General features: G+C 46.6%; 2 protein-coding genes across 2 annotated transcripts in view; one reads left to right on the top strand and one right to left on the bottom strand.

The window, feature by feature from the left end:
- Positions 1 to 24,304, top strand: part of LOC148473809 (uncharacterized) — a 285,177-nt gene that overhangs the window by 102,721 nt on the left and 158,152 nt on the right. The gene's annotated exons all lie outside the window — the stretch shown is intronic.
- LOC148473808 (uncharacterized) overlaps positions 4,900 to 24,304 on the bottom strand; it is a 227,874-nt gene continuing 208,469 nt past the window's right edge. Inside the window, exon 15 of the mRNA XM_088459418.1 lies at positions 4,900 to 6,018. Coding sequence (XP_088315544.1) covers positions 5,003 to 6,018 — 1,016 coding nt within the window. The 3' untranslated portion in view covers positions 4,900 to 5,002. The remainder of the gene's footprint in view (positions 6,019 to 24,304) is intronic.

The following is a 24,304-nucleotide window of genomic DNA, read 5'->3' as shown; positions in this document are numbered from 1 at the left end:
CTAAGCATGTGTACAATCCCAGTCCTCTGCATTGCCATCTATAAACCTGACCTCCACCTCTCTAAGCATGTGTACAATCCCAGTCCTCTGCAGGGGGCGAGGGAGGCCTATAGTACTCGCTAAACCAGACTGGGTGGCATAGAGGCTCCTCCTCAGCAACTCATGTAAGTATCTGGCTGTGCTACACACTGTGTACCCTGCAGACACATCTGCTCACACCAAAGCCAAAACCGGCCACATAGCATCACCTCCCTCCCTCCAAAATGCTGGGGATACAGCACCCACACCTGGCCAGGCAAAGACTAACACACTCACCCTGCAGGAGATAGGAGCCACCTGGTCACCGCACCTCCAGCATGTTGCAATGTGCACAATAATGTACTGACTTACTAATGGCAGGTTCACAATCTCTCTCACAGAGGGTAGTGGATGCGCCTAAACCGAGATAACCGGGCGTGGGATAAGCTGGAGTATAAGGGTCATCAAATTCCCCAATAAATACAAATAAAGTAAATACACAGCACTCACCATTTGGGGATTAATACTAGGGGGTATATTTACTAAAGTACGGGTCTTTAAAAGTGGAGATGTTGCCCATAGCAACAAATCAGGTTCTACTTATCTAGCACCTACTAAAAGATAATAGCTAGAATCTGATTGGATGCTATGGGCAACATCTTATAAAAACCCTTAACTATGCCTCTAGATCAGTGGTTCCTGAACTGTGTGCCGTGGCACCCTGGGGTGCCTTGGGACACTTGCAGGGGTGCCTCAGGTTGGTTGTCCAGCACCAAATCAAATTATTTATGGTCAATGTAATGTAAAACTGTTAACAAACCCTCCCAGCTAAGGTGTCTGGGTATTATGGTCACTGGACAGGCCTCTGATCACATCAAAGCTAATTACAGACCAGCCCTTCAGAAAATTAGGCCATTGGTTATTAAGCCAGTTTCCTGGCTTGGTAGAGTCGGTGTCCTCAACATGATGCTCTTCCTAAAGTTCTCTGTTTGCAAGAATCACCAATTCAGGTTCCCCTGGGATTTGTTAAAAGGAACTTCTTGGTATCTTCAGTGACTTTGCCTGGGGCGGTCGGACACCGAGGCATAGCGATTCCATTCTGTGCATGCGGAAACATCAAGGTGGTCTCCAACTCCCTGCCTTCCGCAATTATGATCATGCAGTTGTGTCAGAAATTATGCAATTCAAACTGTAAGTCTAGAAGACGTGATATTTAATGTGTACAGAGTAACAATCAGATAAGCTTAGATCTGTCATGTGACTGACAATAACGCTCTCAGTTGCATGTTATAGTCACAGTGGTGCAGCCATGTGTAGCCAGTCACTTCACAGCACAATACCACATGATGCTTCACACATCTAGAATCTTTTACTAGAAACTTTATTCAATCCCTATTACTAGAAACTTTATTCAATCCCTATTCAGTTGTCATCCAGGAATTTCCTATGATTGATTATCACAGCTCAGGCCCCTCAGTTACATTTTAACGTATGCTCTGCAAGTTATAAGGCCTCAAATGGATTTAATTCAAATACAATGAACCAACTTCCCAAAATCTGAAATTAAAACTAATCATCTCACAATGCACTTACATAGGTTGCTGACATGGTCTTGCCCAGCTGAGCTCAAATAATGGACCGCGATAGAATGGGCCTCAGTCGGCATTCCGATGGCTCCCAGACTTTCCCCTACACTGACACCTGTGTTGTCTATATATTGAGTTACAGGACCGACTGAGGCTTCCAGAGCAGGATTCATGGATCTACTGACAGATAAATCATCAATTTCTTTCCCTAATTAGAGACAATGGGCTGAGGAAAGTTCTCATGAGTCCTGGTGTTCCTCTAGGGTTCTTCTTAGGCATTTCCTGTCTTTAATTTACACACTATTGGGGGAATACCAGTTCAGTAGCCTTCTGAATTTTATTCTCCAAAGGCAACGAGAATGCAACCTTCATATCGGTGATAAATAATGGAATATTTTTAATTTTACCCACATAAGTTTCCAAAGCCTTTAGGCCATTGAGTGAAACTCAGTACAAATTACTGTCTTTCTGGTATAAGAGCCCAATTGTTTTACAGAAAATGTTCCCTGGTCAATGTTTTAGATGTGGTTCTCATCCAGGAACAGCCTCCCATATTTGGCAGGTCACAGGATTACTGTTGTCTTAGTGAACGGTAACTGAGATCTCCAAGAAGATATCAGGTCCAGAGATAAAATCTTTTTTTGGGGCGGATTCTTTTAAACTACACTGAGATGTCTATTCGCAAGTAAATCACCTTAATATATTAATGAAAGCAAAATCTTAGTTCTTCCCCGATTCAGGCATGATTTCACAGAATTGTCCTGTCACAACTCTTGTTGGGATGGTATGGATGTGGACCATACAATTGGGATTGGCGTAGAGGCTAATGTATCAGTGGCCTTTACCAGGGACCTCCACAAGGGGGTTTGAGCTTCGCAGCACGCGATATGCAGGTCACGGCCCTCTGATTATCCTATGTACTGGCTGGTGGGTTTGAAGATAGAGACTGGTCCCTATGAGGTGAACTGGAGCATAATCGATAGGAATGAGTCTGAACCAGGCAGGCAAAGCAGTACCATGGGACAGGCAGAGTCAGGTCAGAAAAATAGCCAAATTTGGAACATGAAAGTCACCAGAAGCAGTACCAAGGGAGCAGACAAGGAGAACAGTCAAACGGAATGGATCACAACACAGGAAACTACACTGGGCATTCGTGCAAAAAAGATGCTGGAGTGCTGGATATGAGCCTAATACTCTGGCATTAAAGATTGCCCTGAGACGTCCTTAAATAGGGAGGTTAGAAAAAGGCATCAAACATGACGTCACATCTGGTGCTCCTTGGGCCTTTAAATTTCATAGTGGGGATGTTATCCCTACAGGAGCAAGAGCCACCCGAAGCCAATGTGAAGGACAGAGCCGGCCACAGCAGCAGCCAGGGAGAAAAGGTGATGCTGCCGATAGCCACAGCAACAAAGAGGTACCACTGGCAGCGAAAGGAACTTGCAGCAGGTGCTGGCTGGCACCAGCCCGCAGTGGGATCATCACAGCCCTAGGGGACCAGCACCGCCATACCTAGTAAGTAGGTTCCGGGCTCCAGCACAGTGACATGGCCATGACATCCAGATGGAAGATGTGATGTTCTCCAGGATAGACTGACATTCGGAATTTGTCTTCACAGGGCTCTATTGGCTAGAGTTCAAGGTGACTGAGGACTACTTGCTTTTGGTTTGCAACACAAAATACATCTTTTCCTCCTTGTTCTTTCCTTTGTCTGTTCCCATCTGTTGTCCATGACTGTGTAATATATAGTGCATCCGGAAAGTGTTCACTTTTTCCACATTTTGTTATGCTACAGCCTTATTCCAAAATGGAATAAATTCATTTTTGTCCTCAAAATTTTACACACAATACCCCATAATGACGTGTAAAAAGTATTTTTTTTTTAATTTTTGCAAATTTAAAAAAAAAAAACAACTAAGAAATCACACATACATAAGTATTCACAAACCTTTGCTCAATACTTTGTTGATGCACCTTTGGCAGCAACTACAGTCTCAAGTCTTTTTGACTATGATGCCACAAGCTTGGCACGCCTATCTTTGGGCAGTTTCGCCCATTCCTTTTTGCAGCAACTTTCAAGCTTCATGAGGTTGAATGGGAAGCGTCGGTGCACAGCCATTTTCAGATATCTCCAGAGATGTTCAATCGGATTCAAGTCTGGGCTCTAGCTGGGCCACTCAAGGACATTCTCAGAGTTGTCCTGAAGCCACTCCTTTGATATCTTGGCTGTGTGCTTAGGGTCGTTGTCCTGCTGAAAGATGAACCGTCGCTCCAGTCTGAGATCGAGTGCTCTGGAGCAGGTTTTCATCCAGGATGTCTCTGTACATTGCTACATTCATCTTTTCCTCTATCCTGACTAGTTTCCCAGTTCCTGCCGCTGAAAAACATCCCCACAGTATGATGCTGCCACCACCATGCTTCACTGTAGGGATGGTATTGGCCTGGTGATGAGCGGTACCTGGTTTGCTCCAAACATAATGCCTGCCATTCACACCAAAGAGTTTAATCTTTGTCTCATCAGACCTGAGAATCCTTCAGGTGCATTTTGGCAAGCTCCAGGTTGGCTGCCATGTGCTTTTACTAAGGAGTGGCTTCCATCTAGCCACTCTAATATACAGACCTGATTGGTGGATTGCTGCAGAGATGGTTGTCCTTCTGGAAGGTTCTCCTCTCTCCACAGAGGAATGCTGTAGCTCTGACAGAGTGAGCATCAGGTTCTTGGTCACCTCCCTGACTAGGGACCCTCTTCCCCAATCGCTCAGTTTAGACGGCCAGCCAACTCTAGGAAGAGTCCTGGTGGTTCCGAACTTCTTCCATTTACGGATGATGGAGGCCACTGTGCTCATTGGGACCTTCAAAAGCAGCAGATATTTTTCTGTACCCTTCCCCAGATATGTGCCTCAAGATAATCCTGTCTCGGAGGTCTACAGACAAATTCTTAGACTTCATGCTTGGTTTGTGCTCTGACATGCACTGTCAAGTGTGGGACCTTAAATAGACAGGTGTATGCCTTTCAAAATCATGTCCAATCAACTGAATTTACCACAAGTGGATTCCAATTAAGCTGTAGGAACATCTCAAGGATGATCAGTGGAAACAGGATGCACCTGAGCTAAATTTTGAGCTTCATGGCAAAGTACATGTATGTACATGTGATTTCTTAGTGTTTTTTTTTTATTACATTTGCAAAAATCTCAAAAAAACTTTTTACACGTTGTCTTTATGAGGTATTGTGTGTAGAATTTTGAGGACAAAAATGAATTTATTCCATTTTGGAATAAGGCTGTAACATAACAAAATGTGGAAAAAGTGAAGCGTTGTGAATACTTTCCGGATGCACTATATATATTAGAAGATTAACCGAAAGATTTTAAACGAATTATTGTGTATCATGTCCATCAGCTCACGTTTTTATGTATTATTTGATGTGTAACCAGATCTGATTTCTCTGTAAAACATTTCCCACACTCAGAGCATGAAATTGGTTTCTCTCCTTTGTGACTTTTCTGATGACTAACAAGATGTGATTTCTGTGTAAAACATTTCCCACATTCAGGACATGGAAATGGTTTCTCACCTGTGTGACTTCTCTGATGTGTAACAAGATTTGATTTTCGTGTAAAACATTTCCCACACTGAGAGCATGTAAATTGTTTCTTCCCTGTGTGAGTTATCTGATGTCTAACAAGATGTGATTTCTCTGTAAAACATTTCTTACACTCAGAGCACGGGAAAGGTTTCTCCCCTGTGTGATATCTTTGATGTCTAACAAGATCTGATTTAGCTGTAAAACATTTCTCACACTCAGAACATGGAAATGATTTATCCCCTGTGTGAGTTCTATGATGTCTAATAAGACTTGATTTTGTTTTAAAACATTTCAAACACTCAGAACATGGAAAAGGCTTTTCACCTGTGTGACTTCTCTGATGTTTAACAAGATGTGATTTCCATGCAAACCATTTCTCACACTCAGAACATGGAAATGGCTTCTCACCTGTGTGACTTCTCTGATGTTTAACAAGATGTGATTTCTGTGTAAACAATTTCCCACACTCAGAGCATGGAAATGGCTTAACACCAGTGTGACATCTTTGATGTTTAACAAGATCTGATTTAGCTGTAAAACATTTCTCACACTCAGAGCATGAAATTGGTTTCTCTCCTGTATGAGTTCTCTTATGTGTAATAAGATATGATTTGGCAGTAAAACATTTCCCACACTCAGAGCATGTAAATGGTTTCTCACCTGTGTGACATCTTTGATGTATAAGATTTGATTTGTCTGTAAAACATTTCCCACACTCAGAGCATAAAAATGGTTTCTCACCTGTGTGACTTCTCTGATGTATAACAAGATGTGATTTCCTTGTGAAGCATTTCCCACAATCAGAACAGAGAAACTTTTTATCACCTTTGAGAGCTGTACTGTGTGTAGCAATATCAGAGGTATCAGGGGAACATTCCTTATGATTACAGGGACCAGATGATATATCTGCACTGTGAGGTACTGGATGCAAATTTAGAGTAATGGGGATGTCTCCTGGAGAACCCTGTGTGACATTATCTTCTATTTTAAAATGTGGACACGAATTAAGATCTCCCTCCGAGGTATTCTTGATTGTGCGTCCATCTGTTGGAAATAACATAAATGGCATAGAAATAGAGTTATTTCCAGTTTATTTTAACTAGGAACAAATCTTCCTATTATTTAAGTTCTCAATGTTTAGTGGTTTTGTTTCTTTATCCAGAGTACAAGTAATTATGATACATTTACAAAAAATTACTTTTGTCTTAAAATATGAAGATAACCACAGCTGTGATAGCCCTCGTCAGTTGGCATTGTATATTTCATGGACTGTACGTTTGTGCAGCATACACTGTGGGTGAGGGGTATAGACAGCACATAAGGGGTGTATAGTAGTACTGTGCAGCATATACTGTGGGTGAGGGGTATAGACAGCACATAAGGGGGTGTATAGTAGTAATGTGCAGCATATACTGTGGGTGAGGGGTATAGACAGCACATAAGGGGGTGTATAGTAGTACTGTGCAGCATACACTGTGGGTGAGGGGTATAGACAGCACATAAGGGGGTGTATAGTAGTAATGTGCAGCATATACTGTGGGTGAGGGGTATAGACAGCACATAAGGGGATGTATAGTAGTAATGTGCAGCATATACTGTGGGTGAGGGGTATAGACAGCACATAATGGGATGTATAGTAGTAATGTGCAGCATATACTGTGGGTGAGGGGTATAGGCAGCACATAAGGGGGTGTATAGTAGTAATGTGCAGCATACACTGTGGGTGAGGGGTATAGACAGCACATAAGGGGGTGTATAGTAGTACTGTGCAGCATATACTGTTGGTGAGGGGTATATACAGCACATAAGGGGTGTATAGTAGTAATGTGCAGCATATACTGTAGGTGAGGGGTATAGACAGCACATAAGGGGATGTATAGTAGTAATGAGCAGCATATACTTTGGGTGAGGGGTATAGACAGCACATAAGGGGGTGTATAGTAGTAATGTGCAGCATACACTGTGGGTGAGGGGTATAGACAGCACATAAGGGGGTGTATAGTAGTACTGTGCAGCATATACTGTTGGTGAGGGGTATATACAGCACATAAGGGGGTGTATAGTAGTAATGTGCAGCATATACTGTGGGTGAGGGGTATAGACAGCACATAAGGGGGTGTATAGTAGTAATGTGCAGCATATACTGTGGGTGAGGAATATAGACAGCACATAAGGGGTGTATAGTAGTAATATGCAGCATATACTGTAGGTGAGGGGTATAGACAGCACATAATGGGATGTATAGTAGTAATGTGCAGCATATACTGTGGGTGAGGGGTATAGGCAGCACATAAGGGGGTGTATAGTAGTAATGTGCAGCATATACTGTGGGTGAGGGGTATAGACAGCACATAAGGGGTGTATAGTAGTACTGTGCAGCATACACTGTGGGTGAGGGGTATAGGCAGCACATAAGGGGGTGTATAGTAGTAATGTGCAGCATATACTGTGGGTGAGAGGTATAGGCAGCACATAAGGGGGTGTATAGTAGTAATGTGCAGCATATACTGTGGGTGAGGGGTATAGACAGCACATAAGGGGTGTATAGTAGTACTGTGCAGCATACACTGTGGGTGAGGGGTATAGACAGCACATAAGGGGATGTATAGTAGTAATGTGCAGCATATACTGTGGGTGAGGGGTATAGACAGCACATAATGGGATGTATAGTAGTAATGTGCAGCATATACTGTAGGTGAGGGGTATAGGCAGCACATAAGGGGGTGTATAGTAGTAATGTGCAGCATATACTGTGGGTGAGGGGTATAGGCAGCACATAAGGGGGTGTATAGTAGTAATGTGCAGCATACACTGTGGGTGAGGGGTATAGACAGCACATAAGGGGGTGTATAGTAGTAATGTGCAGCATATACTGTGGGTGAGGGGTATAGGCAGCACATAAGGGGGTGTATAGTAGTAATGTGCAGCATACACTGTGGGTGAGGGGTATAGGCAGCACATAAGGGGGTGTATAGTAGTAATGTACAGCATATACTGTGGGTGAGGGGTATAGGCAGCACATAAGGGGGTGTATAGTAGTAATGTGCAGCATACACTGTGGGTGAGGGGTATAGACAGCACATAAGGGGGTGTATAGTAGTAATGTGCAGCATATACTGTGGGTGAGGGGTATAGACAGCACATAAGGGGGTGTATAGTAGTAATGTGCAGCATATACTGTTGGTGAGGGGTATATACAGCACATAAGGGGGTGTATAGTAGTAATATGCAGCATATACTGTAGGTGAGGGGTATAGACAGCACATAATGGGATGTATAGTAGTAATGTGCAGCATATACTGTGGGCGAGGGATATAGACAGCACATAAGGGGGTGTATAGTAGTAATGTGCAGCATATACTGTAGGTGAGGGGTATAGACAGCACATAAGGGGTGTATAGTAGTAATGTGCAGCACACACTGTGGGTGAGGGGTATAGACAGCACATAAGGGGGTGTATAGTAGTAATGTGCAGCATATACTGTTGGTGAGGGGTATATACAGCACATAAGGGGGTGTATAGTAGTAATATGCAGCATATACTGTAGGTGAGGGGTATAGACAGCACATAATGGGATGTATAGTAGTAATGTGCAGCATATACTGTGGGCGAGGGGTATAGGCAGCACATAAGGGGTGTATAGTAGTAATGTGCAGCTTATACTGTAGGTGAGGGGTATAGACAGCACATAAGGGGATGTATAGTAGTAATGAGCAGCATATACTTTGGGTGAGGGGTATAGACAGCACATAAGGGGGTGTATAGTAGTAATGTGCAGCATACACTGTGGGTGAGGGGTATAGACAGCACATAAGGGGGTGTATAGTAGTACTGTGCAGCATATACTGTTGGTGAGGGGTATAGATAACACATAAGGGGGTGTATAGTAGTAATGTGCAGCATATACTGTGGGTGAGGGGTATAGACAGCACATAAGGGGGTGTATAGTAGTAATGTGCAGCATATACTGTGGGTGAGGAATATAGACAGCACATAAGGGGTGTATAGTAGTAATATGCAGCATATACTGTAGGTGAGGGGTATAGACAGCACATAATGGGATGTATAGTAGTAATGTGCAGCATATACTGTGGGTGAGGGGTATAGGCAGCACATAAGGGGGTGTATAGTAGTAATGTGCAGCATACACTGTGGGTGAGGGGTATAGACAGCACATAAGGGGGTGTATAGTAGTAATGTGCAGCATATACTGTTGGTGAGGGGTATATACAGCACATAAGGGGGTGTATAGTAGTAATATGCAGCATATACTGTAGGTGAGGGGTATAGACAGCACATAAGGGGTGTATAGTAGTAATGTGCAGCATATACTGTGGGCGAGGGGTATAGGCAGCACATAAGGGGTGTATAGTAGTAATGTGCAGCATATACTGTAGGTGAGGGGTATAGACAGCACATAAGGGGATGTATAGTAGTAATGAGCAGCATATACTTTGGGTGAGGGGTATAGACAGCACATAAGGGGGTGTATAGTAGTAATGTGCAGCATACACTGTGGGTGAGGGGTATAGACAGCACATAAGGGGGTGTATAGTAGTACTGTGCAGCATATACTGTTGGTGAGGGGTATATACAGCACATAAGGGGGTGTATAGTAGTAATGTGCAGCATATACTGTGGGTGAGGGGTATAGACAGCACATAAGGGGGTGTATAGTAGTAATGTGCAGCATATACTGTTGGTGAGGGGTATATACAGCACATAAGGGGGTGTATAGTAGTAATATGCAGCATATACTGTAGGTGAGGGGTATATACAGCACATAATGGGATGTATAGTAGTAATGTGCAGCATATACTGTGGGCGAGGGGTATAGGCAGCACATAAGTGGGTGTATAGTAGTAATGTGCAGCATATATTGTAGGTAAGGGGTATAAACAGCACGTAAGGGGGTGTATGGTAGTACTGTCCAGCATATACTGTGGGTGAGGGATATAGACAGCACATAAGGGGGTGTATAGTAGTAATATGCAGCATATACTGTAGGTGAGGGGTATATACAGCACATAATGGGATGTATAGTAGTAATGTGCAGCATATACTGTTGGTGAGGGGTATATACAGCACATAAGGGGGTGTATAGTAGTAATATGCAGCATATACTGTAGGTGAGGGGTATAGACAGCACATAATGGGATGTATAGTAGTAATGTGCAGCATATACTGTGGGCGAGGGGTATAGGCAGCACATAAGGGGGTGTATAGTAGTAATGTGCAGCATATATTGTAGGTAAGGGGTATAAGCAGCACGTAAGGGGGTGTATAGTAGTACTGTCCAGCAAATAATGTGGGTGAAAGGTATAGACAGCACATAAGGGGTGTATAGTAGTAATGTGCAGCATATACTGTGGGTGAGGGGTATAGACAGCACATAAGGGGGTGTATAGTAGTAATGTGCAGCATATACTGTGGGTGAGGGGTATAGACAGCACATACAGGGTGTATAGTAGTAATGTGCAGCATATACAGTGGGTGAGGGGTATAGACAGCACATAAGGGGTGTATAGTAGTAATGTGCAGCATACACTGTGGGTGAGGGGTATAGACAGCACATAAGGGGCGTATGGTAGTAATGTGCAGCATATACAGTGGGTGAGGGGTATAGACAGCACATAAGGGGGTGTATAGTAGTAATGTGCAGCATATACTGTGGGTGAGGAATATAGACAGCACATAAGGGGTGTATAGTAGTAATATGCAGCATATACTGTAGGTGAGGGGTATAGACAGCACATAATGGGATGTATAGTAGTAATGTGCAGCATATACTGTGGGTGAGGGGTATAGGCAGCACATAAGGGGGTGTATAGTAGTAATGTGCAGCATATACTGTGGGTGAGGGGTATAGACAGCACATAAGGGGGTGTATAGTAGTAATGTGCAGCATATACTGTGGGTGAGGGGTATAGACAGCACATAAGGGGGTGTATAGTAGTACTGTGCAGCATACACTGTGGGTGAGGGGTATAGACAGCACATAAGGGGGTGTATAGTAGTAATGTGCAGCATATACTGTGGGTGAGGGGTATAGACAGCACATAAGGGGATGTATAGTAGTAATGTGCAGCATATACTGTGGGTGAGGGGTATAGACAGCACATAATGGGATGTATAGTAGTAATGTGCAGCATATACTGTAGGTGAGGGGTATAGGCAGCACATAAGGGGGTGTATAGTAGTAATGTGCAGCATATACTGTGGGTGAGGGGTATAGGCAGCACATAAGGGGGTGTATAGTAGTAATGTGCAGCATACACTGTGGGTGAGGGGTATAGACAGCACATAAGGGGGTGTATAGTAGTAATGTGCAGCATACACTGTGGGTGAGGGGTATAGGCAGCACATAAGGGGGTGTATAGTAGTAATGTGCAGCATACACTGTGGGTGAGGGGTATAGGCAGCACATAAGGGGGTGTATAGTAGTAATGTACAGCATATACTGTGGGTGAGGGGTATAGGCAGCACATAAGGGGGTGTATAGTAGTAATGTGCAGCATACACTGTGGGTGAGGGGTATAGACAGCACATAAGGGGGTGTATAGTAGTAATGTGCAGCATATACTGTGGGTGAGGGGTATAGACAGCACATAAGGGGGTGTATAGTAGTAATGTGCAGCATATACTGTTGGTGAGGGGTATATACAGCACATAAGGGGGTGTATAGTAGTAATATGCAGCATATACTGTAGGTGAGGGGTATAGACAGCACATAATGGGATGTATAGTAGTAATGTGCAGCATATACTGTGGGCGAGGGATATAGACAGCACATAAGGGGGTGTATAGTAGTAATGTGCAGCACACACTGTGGGTGAGGGGTATAGACAGCACATAAGGGGGTGTATAGTAGTAATGTGCAGCATATACTGTTGGTGAGGGGTATATACAGCACATAAGGGGGTGTATAGTAGTAATATGCAGCATATACTGTAGGTGAGGGGTATAGACAGCACATAATGGGATGTATAGTAGTAATGTGCAGCATATACTGTGGGCGAGGGGTATAGGCAGCACATAAGGGGTGTATAGTAGTAATGTGCAGCTTATACTGTAGGTGAGGGGTATAGACAGCACATAAGGGGATGTATAGTAGTAATGAGCAGCATATACTTTGGGTGAGGGGTATAGACAGCACATAAGGGGGTGTATAGTAGTAATGTGCAGCATACACTGTGGGTGAGGGGTATAGACAGCACATAAGGGGGTGTATAGTAGTACTGTGCAGCATATACTGTTGGTGAGGGGTATAGATAACACATAAGGGGGTGTATAGTAGTAATGTGCAGCATATACTGTGGGTGAGGGGTATAGACAGCACATAAGGGGGTGTATAGTAGTAATGTGCAGCATATACTGTGGGTGAGGAATATAGACAGCACATAAGGGGTGTATAGTAGTAATATGCAGCATATACTGTAGGTGAGGGGTATAGACAGCACATAATGGGATGTATAGTAGTAATGTGCAGCATATACTGTGGGTGAGGGGTATAGGCAGCACATAAGGGGGTGTATAGTAGTAATGTGCAGCATACACTGTGGGTGAGGGGTATAGACAGCACATAAGGGGGTGTATAGTAGTAATGTGCAGCATATACTGTTGGTGAGGGGTATATACAGCACATAAGGGGGTGTATAGTAGTAATATGCAGCATATACTGTAGGTGAGGGGTATAGACAGCACATAATGGGATGTATAGTAGTAATGTGCAGCATATACTGTGGGCGAGGGGTATAGGCAGCACATAAGGGGTGTATAGTAGTAATGTGCAGCATATACTGTAGGTGAGGGGTATAGACAGCACATAAGGGGATGTATAGTAGTAATGAGCAGCATATACTTTGGGTGAGGGGTATAGACAGCACATAAGGGGGTGTATAGTAGTAATGTGCAGCATACACTGTGGGTGAGGGGTATAGACAGCACATAAGGGGGTGTATAGTAGTACTGTGCAGCATATACTGTTGGTGAGGGGTATATACAGCACATAAGGGGGTGTATAGTAGTAATGTGCAGCATATACTGTGGGTGAGGGGTATATACAGCACATAAGGGGGTGTATAGTAGTAATATGCAGCATATACTGTAGGTGAGGGGTATATACAGCACATAATGGGATGTATAGTAGTAATGTGCAGCATATACTGTGGGCGAGGGGTATAGGCAGCACATAAGTGGGTGTATAGTAGTAATGTGCAGCATATATTGTAGGTAAGGGGTATAAACAGCACGTAAGGGGGTGTATGGTAGTACTGTCCAGCATATACTGTGGGTGAGGGATATAGACAGCACATAAGGGGGTGTATAGTAGTAATATGCAGCATATACTGTAGGTGAGGGGTATATACAGCAAATAATGGGATGTATAGTAGTAATGTGCAGCATATACTGTTGGTGAGGGGTATATACAGCACATAAGGGGGTGTATAGTAGTAATATGCAGCATATACTGTAGGTGAGGGGTATAGACAGCACATAATGGGATGTATAGTAGTAATGTGCAGCATATACTGTGGGCGAGGGGTATAGGCAGCACATAAGGGGGTGTATAGTAGTAATGTGCAGCATATATTGTAGGTAAGGGGTATAAGCAGCACGTAAGGGGGTGTATGGTAGTACTGTCCAGCAAATAATGTGGGTGAAAGGTATAGACAGCACATAAGGGGTGTATAGTAGTAATGTGCAGCATATACTGTGGGTGAGGGGTATAGACAGCACATAAGGGGGTGTATAGTAGTAATGTGCAGCATATACTGTGGGTGAGGGGTATAGACAGCACATACAGGGTGTATAGTAGTAATGTGCAGCATATACAGTGGGTGAGGGGTATAGACAGCACATAAGGGGTGTATAGTAGTAATGTGCAGCATACACTGTGGGTGAGGGGTATAGACAGCACATAAGGGGCGTATGGTAGTAATGTGCAGCATATACAGTGGGTGAGGGGTATAGACAGCACATAAGGGGGTGCATAGCAGTAATGTGCAGCATATACTGTGGGTGAGGGGTATAGGCAGCACATAAGGGGGTGTATAGTAGTACTGTTCAGCATACACTGTGGGTGAGGGGTATAGACAGCACATAAGGGGGTGTATAGTAGTAATGTACAGCATATACTGTGGGTGAAAGGTATAGACAGCACATAAGGGGTGTATTGTAGTAATGTGCAGCTTATACTGTGGGTGAGGGGTATAGACAGCACATAATGGGGTGTATAGTAGTAATGTGCAGCATATACTGTGGGTGAGGGGTATAGACAGCACATAAGCGGGTGTAGAGTAGAAATGTGTACAATTAGGCTGTCATGTTGTGTATATGTTACATTATCATTATCAGGTGACATATGAAAGGTATCTGAGTCCCATTGTTCTATCCTAGTAACTCTCAGAGACTAAGGCACTCACACCACAGGGGGTAACTAGTAATCAGGGGGAGTGTACATCACACCAAGCCCCCCTGCAGGGATACCCAATACCAGGACACACACTAATGAGTTACCTGCACAGGGGTGTACCCCTACATTGTGGGCCCTGAGCTGTATTACAAGGAAAGGACAAGAGGGGGTTGGGGCTCAGTACTGTGTACCGTCCTCTGGGGTGCGGAGTTTAGGCTCCTACAAGGAGATATTGGAGAGCGGAGCTTTGTCTCATTCCAGCAGGACAGTATTACAGGATGGTACAGTGGGAAGAAGTCCCGGCCTTGGCGGTTTTAGGCTGCTGGACTAGGGATCCCCTCATAATTCTGCAGAACATTGCACCTGATAGCTGTTTCACTGGATGGACATACAGGAGGTGATTGCAGTGACTGATATCCGTCAGCACTTGAGGTGTGGGCTGCTGCCCTGTCCAAGGTACACTGTGTGGGTAACATCTGATCAAAGGGACTGGTGATCAACATGGCGACTGCTTTAGGTACCACTTAGTGGGATGTACTGTATTGTATTACTACCATAACACACAATAAAGTGTTGACTTCTAAAATGTGTAAATGATAGATAACAGGAGTATATAGGGGCTGATGGCTCCTGATGTATGAGATACACCAGAGAGTGTGGGGAGGAGACTGGTCAGATCTCTGGGCTGGTAACACACAGTGACATGATGTGAGGGGGAGAGCAGGAGTATAATAGGGGCTGATGGCTCCTGATGTATGAGATACACCAGAGAGTGTGGGGAGGAGACTGGTCAGATCTCTGGGCTGGTAACACACAGTGACATGATGTGAGGGGGAGAGCAGGAATATAATAGGGGCTGATGGCTCCTGATGTATGAGATACACCAGAGAGTGTGGGGAGGAGACTGGTCAGATCTCTGGGCTGGTAACACACAGTGACATGATGTGAGGAGGAGAGCAGGAGTATAATAGGGGCTGATGGCTCCTGATGTATGAGATACACAAGAGAGTGTGGGGAGGAGACTGGTCATATCTCTGGGCTGGTAACAGTGACATGATGTGTGGAGGAGAGCAGGAGTATAATAGGGGCTGATGGTTCCTGATATATAAGATACACCAGAGAGTGTGGGGAGGAGACTGGTCAGATCTCTGGGCTGGTAACACACAGTGACATGATGTGAGGGGGGAGAGCAGGAGCATAAAAGGGGCTGATTGCTTTTGACTCCGCAACTGGGCAGATACATATTCCTTAATAGTTTGTACTGACAGAGGAGGGTGTAGGATAAGAAATTGTTGTAGTGATTGAGCAAGGAAAATATGTGACAGTTTTCTGTAATAAGTGTTTTTCCTCACCTGTGCTATTATCTGTAGGGATTTCCTCATCCTTACACTGCTGATCACCCCATATAAACGTCTCTTCTTCTCCCTCTATATTTTCTGCCTTTATATCAGTCACATACGTCTCTTCTACTCCCTCTATATCTTCTGCCTTCATATCAGTCACATACGTCTCTTCTTCTCCCTCTATATCTTCTGCCTTTATATCAGTCACAGATGTCTCTTCTTCTCCCTCTATATCTTCTACCTTTATATTAGCCAGACTTTCACCCTGTTACCCACAAAACAAGAAAACAGTTAAAAAATGTCAGATTTAATTAATTCACATTAAGTAAAAGAATTCTAGTTAATAATACACACAGTTTCTATACAGACCATATAGTGACAGTCACTTTGGTATATTGGCGAGAAGACCCTAAATCCCACCTACCTGATGCCCCTGTGGGGTCCTGTGATTCTGATCTGTACACTCCTGTGAATAAAGAGGACGGGGACATCTCTCTGGGGTATTTCTGTTACTGGATCCATCTGTAGGAGACACACAGTGACTGAGTACATTGTATATATGTGATTATCAGGTGATGTGTATATATAGGGGGCCCCCATACCTGCTCTCCCCTGTATAATATGAGATATGGTAAGAACTTACCCTTGTTATCTCTATTTCTACGAAGTCCATAGGGTTCCACAGGATACCTTGGGGTATAGGTGATGACGTCAGGCATCGGGCACCATAGAGTTAAGTTTTCAGTCCTCCCAGGATGCACTAGGGTCCCCCTCCTATACCCCACCCCCGAGCCAAGGCATCTCAGTTAGTTACCAAGCCATAGGCCGGAGGAGGAGAAGGAAGAGAGAGAACAAAGATCTGGATACACACAAGAATCACATTCTCACTAAAGGGAGACGGAAAAACCGGTGATCAGAGCAAAGCCCATCTGCAGCACAGGTGCGACAGGGCGGGAGTCCTGTGGAACCCTATGGACTTCGTAGAAATAGAGATAACAAGGGTAAGTTCTTACCATATCTCATATTTTCTACTTCAGAGTCCATAGGGTATCCACAGGATACCTTGGGGATGTCCCAAAGCAGTATCCTTTAAGGGTGGGGACGCTCCTGTGCTGAAAGGAGAATCCGCCGCCCGAAGGAAGCATCCTGAGAGGCGAAGGTGTCAAACCTGTAATACCTCACGAAGGTATGGACAGAGGACCACGTAGCAGCCTTGCAGATCTGGACTGCAGAGGCACCACGTCGAGCTGCCCACGAAGGACCCACAGACCTAGTGGAATGAGCCTTCACAGAAGGAGGAACCGGCAGGCCTACATGAAGATAAGCTTCAGAAATAGCCATACGGCTCCAGGCTGCCAAAGTTTGCTTTGAAGCAGGCCAACCCTTTTTACGGAAGCCATAGAGGACAAACAAGTCGTCCGACTTCCTAAACGAAGAAGTGCGGTCAACATAAGTCCTTAAGGCCCGCACAACATCCAAAGTGGCCTCACCCACTGAAAGGCCAGGTGAGTTAAAGGCCGGAACAACTATTTCCTCGTTAATATGAAACTGGGAAACAACTTTGGGAAGAAATTCAGGATGATTGCGCAGCACTGCCCTGTTCCCATGAAAAATCAAGAAAGGGGGTCTACAAGAGAGAGCCCCTAAATCAGAAACACGTCTGGCCGAAGCTATGGCCAGAAGGAAAACAGTCTTAGCTGTTAGCCATTTAAGATCCACTGAGCCCAGTGGTTCAAACGGCGGTCCTTGGAGAGCCCTCAGGACCACAATCAAGTCCCAAGGCGCCACAGGTGGAACAAAAGGCGGCTGAATACGCAGAACGCCCTGCATAAAGGTGCGTACATCTGGGATTGCAGCAATCCTACGGTGAAACCAGACAGACAGGGCAGAAACCTGCACCTTCAAAGAAGCAAGGCGAAGCCCATGGTCCAGTCCCGCCTGTAGGAAAGCGAGTACCCGAGACAGACGAAACTCCCGTTGTGCATAACCTCTCGGTCGACACCACTGGAAGAACGTATGCCACACGCGATGGTATATTCTCGCGGAAGACGGTTTCCGAGCTCTTAGCATGGTCCGCACTACAGAGCTGGAAAACCCCCTGGACCTAAACATGGCCATCTCAACAGCCACGCCGTCAAAGACAGCAGAGTCAGGTCCGGGTGACGACAAGGACCCTGTGACAGAAGGTCCGGACGTAGCAGCAACCGCAGAGGACTGTCCACGGACAGACCCTGAAGATCTGAGAACCAGTGCCGTCTGGGCCATGCGGGAGCTATCAACAGAAGCGTCCCTCCTTCCTGTTTGAATTTCCGGATTACCCGTGGAAGAAGGGAAACCGGAGGAAAGAGATAAGCAAACCGGAACGTCCACCGGACGGACAGAGCATCCACCAGAGACGCCCCTTCGTCTCTTGTGCGAGACCCGTACACCGGCAACTTGTTGTTGTGCCGGGACGCCATGAGGTCGATCTCCGGAAGACCCCACCTGTCCACCAGCAGTTGAAAAACGTCCGGGTGCAGGGACCACTCCCCCGGATGAACGTCCTGGCGACTGAGAAAGTCGGCCTCCCAGTTTAGCACTCCCGGGATGAAGACCGCTGATATGGCCGGAAGATTGCGCTCCCCCCATACCAGGATAGACACCTCTACGAGAGCCGCCCGACTTCGGGTTCCTCCTTGCCGGTTTATGTAGGCCACGGTGGTAGCGTTGTCCGACTGGACCAGCACTGGGCGACCCTGGAGAACCCGATGTGCCTGCTGGAGAGCATTGAAAACCGCTCGGAGTTCCAAGATGTTTATTGGAAGATCCGCTTCCGCCGGAGTCCACCTGCCCTGGAACAACTGTGGACCCGAAACTGCTCCCCAGCCCCGAAGACTGGCGTCCGTTGTCAATAGGACCCAATTCGCCACCCAGAACGGACGACCCCTGTTGAGATGGGTCGTCTGCAACCACCAGGCAAGGGACAGGCGAACCTCCGGAGTGAGCACTATCGACTGGAATTTCAGAGACTGAGGCAGTCCATTCCATTTGGACAGGATCAGGTGCTGCAGAGGTCTTGAGTGAAACTGGGCATATTCCACCATGTCGAATACCAACACCATGGAGCCCAGTAACCTCATCGCCGAGTGCAGAGACACCCGGCGGCTCTGCAGACAAATGCGTACCCTCGACTGTAAGGCAGCGATCTTTTCCCCCGTCACAAAGATCCTTTGCTGTCCCGAGTCCAATAAGGCTCCAAGGTGCAGAATTCGCTGAGACGGGATCAGGGTGGACTTCTGCCAGTTTATCAACCAGCCGTGTCGTTGCAGTAGTGTAATGGTCAGGTCCAAGTGTCGGAGAAGGAGCTCCGGAGATCCTGCCACTAAGAGAAGGTCGTCCAAGTACGGCAACATGCGGACCCCCTGCAGCCGCAGGGAAGCTGCCATGACCGCCATCACCTTGGTGAAAACACGTGGTGCTGTCGCCAGGCCAAAAGGTAACGCCCGGAACTGGAAGTGGTCGCTGCGGATTGCAAACCTGAGGAACTGCTGATGGCGCAAAAGAATAGGGACATGCAGGTAAGCGTCCTGTATGTCCAATGACACCATGTAGTCCCCAGGTTCCAGCGCCAGAATGATGGACCGTAGGGTCTCCATCCAAAACTTCGGTACCCGCAAAGATTTGTTGAGAGCTTTGGGGTTGAGAATCGGACAAAATGACCCATTGGGTTTCTGCACCAAAAAGAGATTGGAATAGAAACCCTGGCCCCTCTGGGATAATAGGCACTATAACTCCAGCCTGGAGCATAGCGTGCAAAACCTTCCGCAGCTCCATGGCTTTGTTCCGGTCTGATGGTAGACCCGTGGTGAAGAATCGAGCAGGGGGTCTGTGCCGGAAGGAGAGGGCATACCCGTGTGAGACCACCTCGAGAACCCAAGTGTCTGTCGTGGTGACCGACCAACACAGGGCGAACTGCAGCAGACGGCCTCCCACTTTGGGATCCCCCAAAGGGAGGCCCGGACCGTCAGGCCGCAGGCTTGTCATCTGGCTTAGGGGCCGGACGTCTGGTACTCCAGGCCTGCTTCCGGGGCTTGGACGATTTTTTGGGGCCAGCCTGACGGGGAAAAGACTGGCCTTACAGGGCCTACCCTGGGCCCTGTAAGGCCGAAAGGACGATGTACCTGAACCAGAAGGAACAGCAGCCGACTGGAGACATGCTGATTTAGCTGCCGCCAGCGTGGCTATAATCTTGTCCAGGTCCGGACCAAAGAGAACCTCTCCGTTAAAAGGCAATGCCTCCAAACCCTTTTTGGAATCAGCATCCGCCTTCCAGGATCGCAACCACAAAGTGCGACGAGCAGCCACCGCTGCCGAAGAAATTCGAGACGCCAGGGTACTAATATCTAAGACCGCTTCGTTGATATAAGTGGCCGAATCCCGGAGATTGCCTATCAACTCTGCCTGCTCAGCCGAACAGTCGGGATCGAAGGACGCCTCCAACTTATCAGCCCAGCGCTCCATAGCTCTGGCGACCCAGCAAATGGCCATAGCTGGCCGTGCTGCCCCCCCTGCAAGGGAATAGACGGACTTCAGGCAGATCTCTACCTTGCGGTCCGTAGCATCCTTAAGGGAGGACATGGATGGCATGGGTAACATGGCACTACGGACAAGGCGTGTCACATGAGAATCCACCTGTGGAGGTGATTCCCACTTAGCAAAATAATTGTCCGCAAACGGATACGCCACTGCTAAACGCATTTGAGGCTGATATCGTTTGCCTGGCTGTTTCCACGCTTCCTCTAGGTGGTCAACTAATTGTCCCGAAAGAGGAAACACTGTGGCATCTCCTTTAACCTCCTTGAAAAAGGCGTATTTGGACTTAGATACCGGAGGTTCCTCATCCTCAATAACTAAAGCAGTCCGGACTGCACGAATAAGGCCAGGTATATACACCATAGACTTAGCGTCCGACTCTTTAGGACGGGGAGGTTCCTGGTCAGAAAGATCCAGAATCTCCCCATCATCGGACGTCCCATCGTCATCCTCATAAGGAGCGGACTGAGACGCCACCGGCCGCTTATGGGGCCGCATCACAGACTCCCCCTGCAACACGTCTGACAACTGCTGTACAGAGCTTGTTAACGAATTAACCCACGCAGGCTCATGAGAGATCTGAGGAGGGGAAATAAGGAGACCGTGGGGTACCATTAATTGTCTCGGGAAACCCTGCATGGGTGACGACACCACTGACTGCTGGGACAATCCCATCTGAGTGAATGGAGGCTGCGGAGCTAACTGGCCCACGAGGGTTGTAAGCGCCTTGGCGAAACAAGCCCAGGGCGGCTCCTGTACCGGTGCTGTGACCGTAATAGGTCGCGCCAATAAATAACACGGACGGCATAGACCTTCCGCGCTACCCTCCCCCTCCGCTATAGGTGCCTTGCACGTAGCACACCGAAGCTGTACAGGGAAATCACTCTCAGACATAATGGTAAATATGTGACCCCTCTCAACAATACCTGTTCGTATAGTGAGAGACCACCCTGCAGCACCGCACCACAAGGGCTTTAGCAGAAAGACAGGGACAGTAATAAGGCTGACAGTAATAGAAGAAAAGTACAGGCAGCAGCGCTAGCACAGTCACATACAATGCAAAGAAAAATCAATTCCTGCACTATCAGCTCTTATTCTCAACTACCTAGACACAGAGTCTGGTAGGACAATAGCGCTGCATACACAGACCTGTACCAAATCGGAGGAGAGGTATGCGGGGGGACCCAGACCACGATGCCTCTGATTCCAGGCTTCCAGCAGCGTTCACCATGCGGTTGTGAAGATGGCCGCCGAGGAGCTTAGAGGAGGCTGGCCTGGGGGAGGAGCGCTGCCACAGGGCCAGTCGGCGTGTGCAGAGAGGGCTGTGTGCAGCGGAGGAGGCGCCGGCTGTGAGACAGGGAAGGCGCGCTCCCCTGGCATGCATTTAACCCCCGGGACGCCGCAGCGCTACCGCTCTGCTGCGGTCTGCTGTCCCAGGGGGTAGTGGAAGCGCAGGTTATATACCTGGCTCCACGCTGCAGCCAGTCCCCAGGGAGCCACCGCGGGACCCCGCTGCTTACCTTGGGGTCCCCCTTGATTCCGGCCATGGTGCTGAACATCTGGGGTCACCGCTAGCTGTGACCCCAGATGCTTACCAGCATCCCCGGATCGGTACCGGCGTTCTGGTACCGGCGGGGGTGTAGGGAAGACAGCATGGACGTCAGGACTGACTGTCCATGCTGTACTTCCAGATGTGCAGCCACAGCTGCTTGAAGAAAACTTTAGGGACTCTTCTTAGCCCCCACTCCAACAGGTGCACCCGACTCCGGCCGGGCACCAAACTAAACTGAGATGCCTTGGCTCTTGGGCGGGGTATAGGAGGGGGACCCTAGTGCATCCTGGGAGGACTGAAAACTTAACTCTATGGTGCCGGATGCCTGACGTCATCACCTATACCCCAAGGTATCCTTTGGATACCCTATGGACCCTGAAGTAGAAAATAAATGACGGTCTCCTCTTACCCAGTGATGCGAGAGGCCGGTGATTCTCCATCATTACATCCTTGTACAGACCCCTGTGTTCCTCTATATGCTCCCCCTCCTGCACGGAGACATAGACAGTGACATCCTGACAACTTATAGGAACCTGACACACACAATGGTACAGTCATCACCCAGACACATCCCCTGGTGTTACCGTATTCCCAGCAGTCACCGTATTCCCAGCAGTCACCTCTCCAGTCATCACCCAGACACATCCCCTGGTGTTACTGTATAATGTCCCATTCCCAGCAGTTACCTCTCCAGTAATCACCCAGACACATCCCCTGGTGTTACTGTATAATGTCCCATTCCCAGCAGTCACCTCTCCAGTCATCACCCAGACACATCCCCTGGTGTTACTGTATAATGTCCCATTCCCAGCAGTCACCTCCCCAGTCATCACCCAGACACATTCCCTGGTGTTACTGTATAATGTCCCATTCCCAGCAGTCACCTCTCCAGTCATCACCCAGACACTTCCTCTGGTGTTACTGTATAATGTCCCATTCCCAGCAGTCACCTCTCCAGTCATCACCCATACACATCCCCTGGTGTTACTGTATAATGTCCCATTTCCAGCAGTCACCTCCCCAGTCATCACCCAGACACATTCCCTGGTGTTACTGTATAATGTCCCATTCCCAGCAGTCACCTCTCCAGTCATCACCCAGACACTTCCCCTGGTGTTACTGTATAATGTCCCATTCCCAGCAGTCACCTCTCCAGTCATCACCCAGACACATCCCCTGGTGTTACTGTATAATGTCCCATTCCCAGCAGTCACCTCTCCAGTCAGCAGCTGAATGATCTTGTTGGTGAGTTCCAGGATCTTCTGGTCATTGTGTCTCTCATGTATCAGTGAGTGAGATGGAGGCACCGTGATGGGGCTCTGGGTCCTGCTCAGTCCTCCTGACATATGGGGACGGCTGCTGGGAGTCTCACACTCACCGGATGTCTTCTTCACTACTGTGTAATCCTGTGTATTGGGAGAGATATCAATAAAAGGGTAAAATTATACTCATGTAGCAGTTTATTGTCATCAGTGCACAATATGCAAGAAAGGTCAGTCTTACAAATAAAACATTTACAGGGGTATTCAATATGGGAGCGAAAACATCGTTTTTGCGTTAATATCGGAGGTATGATGTCATTATCGCAGGTTTTACTTTTACACCGTATTTCAAAGACTTATCGCAGTTTTTAAAAGTCTTTGATAAAAAACGGCGATAACTTTTCACCATTGAATAGGTGTCGAAAAAAGTGCAGAATTGGGGTTTAGGGGTGCAGGCTTAAAAAAAATAGCCTGCACCCCTGGGAATGACATTTAAAAAAGAACTGTGTCAAAAAAAGTTTAAAATAAAAATAGGGACACCCCAAAAAATGAGTTTAAAAATTGGGGTGACAAAAAAAAAATGGGAAAAAATTGTTTAACAATAGGGAAATAGGTTCAGGGCTATTCTGTAAGGATGCGGCAGATGTATTCTAGAATAGATTATTAGCGGCAGATGTTTTCTAGAATAGGCTATTAGTGGCAGGTGTTTTCTAGAATAGGCTATTAGTGGCACGTGTATTCTAGAATAGATTATTAGCGGCAGGTGTATTCTAGAATAGATTATTAGCGGCAGGTGTTTTCTAGAATAGATTATTAGCGGCAGGTGAATTCTAGAATAGATTTATAGCGGCAGGTGTATTCTAGAATAGATTATTAGCGGCAGGTGTATTATAGAATAGATTATTAGCGGCAGGTGTATTCTAGAATAGATTATTAGCGGCAGGTGTATTCTAGAATAGATTATTA

This window comes from Taudactylus pleione, unplaced genomic scaffold (genome assembly GCF_031769625.1).
Source record: "Taudactylus pleione unplaced genomic scaffold, aTauple2 ptg000910l, whole genome shotgun sequence".
Lineage (NCBI taxonomy): Eukaryota > Metazoa > Chordata > Amphibia > Anura > Myobatrachidae > Taudactylus > Taudactylus pleione.
Note: the sequence above shows the minus strand (reverse complement) of the source record. Positions and strands in the feature narration are given on the sequence as shown.